The 7338-nt window shown below is 53.7% G+C and overlaps 1 protein-coding gene across 1 annotated transcript; it reads right to left on the bottom strand.

Moving 5' to 3' along the window:
* Positions 1–3970: 3970 nt before the first annotated feature.
* Positions 3971–6180, bottom strand: LOC125516721 (acetylajmalan esterase-like). The gene is made up of 2 exons (XM_048682055.1): positions 6175–6180; positions 3971–5461 (listed from the first exon to the last, which is right to left on the bottom strand). The coding sequence occupies exons 1-2, from the start codon at positions 6178–6180 to the stop codon at positions 4145–4147; spliced, it is 1323 nt and encodes a 440-aa protein (XP_048538012.1). The 3' UTR covers positions 3971–4144.
* Between the last annotated feature and the right edge of the window lie 1158 nt (positions 6181–7338).

Below are 7338 nucleotides of genomic sequence, written 5' to 3'. Positions count from 1 at the left end.
GTGTTGTTTTAACCTTCACAAGGACTGGACGTAGCCACACTCAGTTCAACTAAAGTTGGAGAAACTGACACCTGCCAGCCACCTGTGTGCAAAGCACGTCGGTAGAACCAGTCTCGCGTAAGCATATGCGTAATGTCGGTCCGGGCTGCTTCATCCAACAATATCGCCGAACCAAAGTATGACATGCTGGTAAGCAGTATGACTTATATCGCCCATAACTCACTTGTGTTCTACTCGTGCATATGACATCTATGAATAAAACTTGGCTCTGATACCACTATTGGGGAACGTAGTAATTTTAAAAAAATTCCTACGCACACGCAAGATCATGGTGATGCATAGCAACGAGAGGGGAGAGTGTTGTCCACGTACCCTCGTAGACCGAAAGCGAAAGCGTTAGCACAACGCGGTTGATGTAGTCGTACGTCTTGATGATTCGACCGATCAAGTACCGAACGCACGGCACCCCCGAGTTCAGCACACGTTCAGCCCGATGACGTTCCTCGAACTCCGATCCAGCCGAGTGTTGAGGGAGAGTTTCGTCAGCACGATGGCGTGGTGACGACGATGATGTTCTACCGACGCAGGGCTTCGCCTAAGCACTGCTACAGTATTATCGAGGTGGACTATGGTGGAGGGGGGCACGGCACACGGCTAAAAGATCAAACGATCAATTGTTGTGTCTCTAGGGTGCCCCCCTGCCCCTGTATATAAAGGAGCAAGGGGGGTGCGGCCGGCCAGGAGAGGGGGCGCGCCAGGAGGAGTCCTACTCCCACCGGGAGTAGGACTCCCTCCCTTTTCCTAGTTGGATTAGGACTTGGGGGAAAGAGGTGGAGGAGAAGAAGGAAAGGGGGGGCGCCGCCCCCCTCTCCTTGTCCTATTCGGACTAGGGGGGAGGGGCGTGCGGCCCTTGTCCTGGCCGCCTCTCCTCTCTTCCACTAAAGCCCACTATGGCCCATTAACTTCCCGGGGGGTTCCGGTAACCTCTCGATACTCCGATAAAATCCCGATTTCACTCGGAACACTTCTGATATCCAAACATAGGCTTCCAATATATCAATCTTCATGTCTCGACCATTTCGAGACTCCTCGTCATGTCCGTGATCACATCCGGGACTCGGAACAACCTTCGGTACATCAAAACATATAAACTCATAATATAACTGTCATCGAAACGTTAAGCGTGCGGACCCTACGGGTTCGAGAACTATGTAGACATGACCGAGACACGTCTCCGGTCAATAACCAATAGCGGAACCTGGATGCTCATATTGGTTCCCACATATTCTACGAAGATCTTTATCGGTCAGACCGCATAACAACATACGTTGTTTCCTTTGTCATCGGTATGTTACTTGCCCGAGATTCGATCGTCGGTATCTCAATACCTAGTTCAATCTCATTACCGGCAAGTCTCTTTACTCGTTTCGTAATGCATCATCCCGCAAATAACTCATTAGTCACATTTCTTGCAAGGATTATTGTGATGTGCATTACCGAGAGGGCCCAGAGATACCTCTCCGACAATCGGAGTGACAAATCCTAATCTCGATCTATGCCAACTCAAAAAACACCATCGGAGACACCTGTAGAGCATCTTTATAATCACCCAGTTACGTTGTGACGTTTGATAGCACACTAAATGTTCCTCCGGTATTCGGGAGTTTCATAATCTCATAGTCATAGGAACATGTATAAGTCATGAAGAAAGCAATAGCAACAAACTATACGATCATCGTGCTAAGCTAACGGATGGGTCATGTCAATCACATCATTCTCTAATGATGTGATCCCGTTAATCAAATGAAAACTCATGTCTATGGCTAGGAAACTTAACCATCTTTGATCAACGAGCTAGTCAAGTAGAGGCATACTAGTGACACTCTGTATTCACACATGTATTATGTTTCCGGTTAATACAATTCTAGCATGAATAATAAACATTTATCATGATATAAGGAAATAAATAATAACTTTATTATTGCCTCTAGGGCATATTTCCTTCAGCTATAAGCCGGGTGACCGATGAATTACACCCGACTTGTGAAGAAATATAAGGCAACATATGTTTTTCATGTAGTGTACGTCCTCACATACACAATGAAACTAACACCTATTCCCTTTGATGGACTCAGAGCATCTCCAGCCGCGCCCCCAACAAGGCCCCCCAGGCGACTTTTCGGCCGCCAGTGCCAAAAAATCGGCCCAGTCGCGCCCCCAAGGGCCCAATTTTCGCTGGCTCGGGCCAAAATTGGCGCCGGCGGACCCAACCCGAACCCGGCGTGCTGGGGGCGGTCGGGGGCGCCGAGCGAATCGTTTTTGACGTGAAAGAGCCGCGGGTCCTCCTTGCCAGCGACTCGTCTCCCTTCTCGCCGCTTCGTCGTCCTCATCGCCTTGTTTCCCGCGGCGAATCAATGCCAAAGCTGCCGGCGCTGCCGCGCCGGTCAGCCTCCGCCATTGATGCCTCACGGGCGACGCAGTGAAGGCGTGACGACGTGCGTCCCCGCGCATGCCACACGTAGACGAGACGGCCACACGTGCTCGCGCCGCCTCCGCCTATATAAGCCAACCCCAGCGCGCCGGTGGCATGCACAGAGTCTCCACCACCGACACGCCCTCTCTCCCCTTCCTCCCTCTCCCCTCGCCATCCCAGTTCAAAGAAATGGCGAAACGATTCCCAGGCGACGCGGCGGCGAATGGCTTCGGCCGCCGCCACCTTCACGAGGACGAAGCTCGGCTCCTCTTCGAGGCCGAGTACCCGGTCCCGCCGGACATGCAGGTGCCCGGGGCATGGAGAATCAGCGCCGGCGGGGTCCCGGTGCCACCACCGTCCACCGGGGCGGCGCGGCGTGCGGAGATCGCGCGTATCCGCGCCTCTCAGCTGCGGGCGGCGAGGGAGGGGCCGCGCTACGTCCCCGACAGCCCGCTCTGGGAGTCGTACTTCCGCCGCCGTCACGCCGAGCAGCTCGAGGCCACCAACGGCGTCGTGCCCTCCGGTAGGCTCAACTCCGAGGGGCGGCGCCGATGGTGGGCGTGCCCTGCCGCACGCTGGACGCCGTCCTCGAGTACATCGAGGGCGGCAACACGCCGAGGCTCGAGTACCCCTCCCCCCGTCCTTCTCTCGCCGTCGTGGGAGCTCGTGGACGCCGAGGCGCATGGACCCCGGGGCGTCCTCCTCCTCGTCCGGTCGGTCGACCGGCTCTCCCTGCCTCCCCCCGTCAAGCCGGAGCCCCAGGACACGCCCGTCAAGCCGGAGCCCCAGGACACGCCTGTCAGCCGGCGCACCCGCAGCTCCGGTGTCCGCATCGCCGACTCCACCCCCGCTTCTGGGCGCCTCGTCCTCGTCACGCCCAAACCGGAGCCCAGCCTCCCCCCGGAGTACGAGGAGATAGCCCGGCGCGGCTTCTCCGACACGGACGCCCTACGGTGGGCGCGCGACAACTACCTCCGGACTGAGATGGCCCGGCAGACCCGGGCCCTGGAGGAGATCGCCGTCCGCAAGCATGGGCGCGAGGACGAGCACGGCGTCGTGATCCTCGACAACGACGACAACGGCGGCGGCGGCGACTACACGCGGTTCTACAGCCTCCTCGGCATGTAAAACTGCAAGGGCGGCGGCCGGCGAGGAGCGGCGAGGCAAGCGAGACGGTGGGCGGGCCTAGTAGTGTGTTTTTTTCTTTTTGTAAAATATTTTAAATATGTATGAGTGGGCGTGTTTGTGTCGTGTTTGGTTGAATTTGGTTTGAAGTCGCCGAAATATGTATGAACTCGCCGAAAATGGTTCAATTTACGCCATGTTTGTGCCGTTTAAAAAATTCCGTGGGCACCGTGACTGGGTGGCATCACGTCCCCAGCGTTCGTTTTGCGCCAGTACGCCTCCAGGAGGCGATTTTTAGCGCCTCCTGAGAGGCCAACGGCCGGAGATGCTCTCAGATACACAATGGCCTCGGAAACTTACGAATTCGGGTTCCCATATGCAAAATCACATGTTATTTCTTCCATTCATGTGCCGCCACAAAAGTTCATACATACATCAACACCAAACTACCGTCCACACTCCACAAGACTCGAAAAGGAAAATAAAATACAAACGGCGGGGCGAACACTTTGAAAGTGTCGAAAGTCGAAACCAACCAGAGGCGATCTACATGCGCGGGAAATTCACCGGCGCAGGAGACGCGAGGCCTCGGTGGTAGAGCAGCTCGGTCATGACCTTGTAGGCATGCTGCGTCAGGTGGACGCCGTCCCAGCTAAGGTACTCTTCGGGCCTCGCGCACACCGCCGTCCCCGGCGCGCCGCAGATCCTGTCCATGTCGAAGTTGTACGCGCCGCCGCCCGCGCCGCAGCACGCCTTGGTCGCGGCCGCCGCGTCGAATCCCATCTTGGACGCCCCCCTGAGCATCTGCACGTAGGCCGAGAAGTAGTCGGCGTAGGCGATGGTCGCGGACGGGTAGAGCTGGCGCAGCTCCCGGATGCCCTGCAGCAGCAGCACGTTGTGCATCTGCGCGAAGAGGTTGAGCACCACGAGGCAGCCGTTGCCGTCGTACGCCGCCCGGTCCGTCTCGTTCACGGCCTCGAGGTAGCTCGGCACGCAGCCGAGCGGGAAGTTGCCCGGGATCACCATCCGCGTGGCGCCCATGTCGAGCAGCTCCTTGGCCGCGCCCGTGATGGACTTGACGACCAGCGGGACGAGGGCCAGCGACTCCACCGCGCCGGTTATCATGCGCCCGATGTTGTTGAGGCCGCCGTTGGGCTGAGGGCTGTTCATGGCGAAGGCGTAGTTGTAGTCGTTCCCGCCGATCTCCCCGACCATGACCAGTGAGCTAGCCAGCTTCTCGCGCGCCTCCGAGGGTGTTTTGGCGGTGCTGGCCATGAAATCCTTGAAGCGTTGGAGCTGGACAGCGAGGGAGGTGTTGGTGTGGGTCATGTTGACCCCTATCCTGGCGAGGGCCGCCGTGTCGAGGGCGGTGGCGCCCGTGACGGCGAAGTTGACGCCGTGCGTGAAGTCGGCGCCCTTGTCGAGGAACGGGCTCAGCAACGGCAGCCCAAGATCCTGGGCGAGGAAGTCGATCATGAGGTAGCCGTCGGAGCATCGGCCGGTGGGGCCGCCGATGGCGGAGCCGTAGGGGAGCTTCCCGGTGTGCTCCATCAGCCCGACGGCCCCTTCCCGGATGAAGTTCCCGGTGTCCGATATGGAGTCCCCGAAGTTGTATATGGCCGTGATGCCATCGACCGTCTTCGGCGGCGCCGACGATGGCGCTGGAGAAGATGGGACGGGCCACCCGAGGCAGCCTACTAGGAGGAGTAGCACAACCAGGTAGCGGAGAAGAGCCGGCGAGGCTATCTGATCTTGACTGTCACACAAAGTTGCAGCACGCTGGCTACTGCTAGGTGGTCGGTCGTGTATTGGTAGCGATGGATAGGCAGGTTTTGGTGTGGAAAAGATTGTGAGCGCCGCGCCCTATTTATGCCGTCTGGCTGTGGACAAAGTGACCACCGGTGCAGTTCAGAAACGGATTCCAAGATAGATCTAGGATACCCGTATTTCTCCTACTTAAAAAGAACATAAGGTTCTATCGCCCACCTTATCTTTCATCCAAGGTCTTTCTTCTCTCTCATCTTTTATTAACCTGCCAAATAAAATTATATTTTCTTTGGCAAGGCAGTAACTTCTTACCAAATAACTGATTATTTAGATAACTTCCACCTTATCCTTCGTCCAGCATCTCCTTTCCTCTTGTCTTTTATTGACCTGCTAAATAAAGTTACGTTTCTTTGGCAAGACAATAAGCTTTTACCAAATAACCGATTATCAAATAAAATTCTAAAATTTATTTAGGTAGGTTAATCACAGGCATGAATTGATAAATAATTATTTAGATAATCACATTATTATGGAAGAAATCATGGGCTAACATAGTATAGACTATAGAAAAAGATAAATCTCGAATGTCAGATTTTTGGCATTTGGGGCTGAACGCCCTTTTGACCGTTGGATTCCTGCACGCTATTCAATCCTATGTGTAAAGTGGGGTGGGGTGGGGGAGAAGCCTATGAAAACACGGACAATGAGATGTTTGACATCCTCCCCGATGATGAGGACAGACAGGTGGAAGACTCGGATTCCACCTAGTACGGAAACTACACCCACATGCAGCAGGGCTACACCCATACCGGCATGGGCACACAACAGCAGGATTGGGCCGCCGGACAGGCGAAGGAGGTGAAGGAAATATGCCCTAGAGGCAATAATAAAGTTGTTATTTATATTTCCTTACATCATGATAAATGTTTATTATTCATGCTAGAATTGTATTAACCGGAAACTTAGTACATGTGTGAACACGTAGACAAACAGAGTGTCACTAGTTTGCCTCTACTTGACTAGCTTGTTGAATTAATGATGGTTATGTTTCCTAACCATAGACATGAGTTGTCATTTGCGGGATCACATCATTAGAGAATGATGTGATTGACTTGACCCATCCATTTGCTTAGCACGATGATCGTTTAGTTTGTTGCTATTGCTTTCTCCATAACTATACATGTTCCTATGACTATGAGATCATGCAACTTCCGAATATCGGAGGAACACTTTCTGTGCTACCAAACGTCACAACGTAACTGGGTGATTATAAAGGTGCTCTACAAGTGTCTCCGATGGTGTTTGTTGAGTTGGCATGAATCAAGATTGGCATTTGTCACTCTGATTGTCAGAGAGGTATCTCTGGGCCCTCTCGGTAATGTACATCACTATAAGCCTTGCAAGCAATGTAGCTAATGAGTTAGTTACGGGATGTAGCATTACGGAACGAGTAAAGAGACTTGCCAGTAACTGAGATTGAACTAAGTATTGAGATACCGATGATCGAATCTCGGGCAAGTAACATACCGATGACAAAGGGAACAACGTATATCGTTATGCGGTTTGGCCGATAAAGATCTTCGTAGAATATGTAGGAACCAATATGAGCATCCAGGTTCCGCTATTGGTTATTGACCGGAGACATGTCTCGGTCATGTCTACATAATTCTTGAACCCATAGGGTCCGCATGTTTAATGTTCGGTGACGATCGGTATTATGAGTTTATGTGTTTTGATGTACCGAAGGTAGTTCAGAGTCCCGGATTTGATCACGGACATGCCGAGGAGTCTCGAAATGGTCGATACATAAAGATCGATATATTGGATGACTATGTTTGGACATCGGAAGGGTTCCGAGTGAAGTTCAGACATATACCGGAGTACCGGGGGGTTACCGGAACCCCCCGGGGAGTTTAATGGGCCTTATGGGCCTTAGTGGAAAGAGAGGAGGGGCTGCCAGGGCAGGCCGCGCG

The sequence above is a fragment of the Triticum urartu genome, chromosome 6 (assembly GCF_003073215.2).
Source record: "Triticum urartu cultivar G1812 chromosome 6, Tu2.1, whole genome shotgun sequence".
NCBI lineage: Eukaryota > Viridiplantae > Streptophyta > Magnoliopsida > Poales > Poaceae > Triticum > Triticum urartu.
This window is presented reverse-complemented; position numbering and strand designations above follow the sequence as displayed.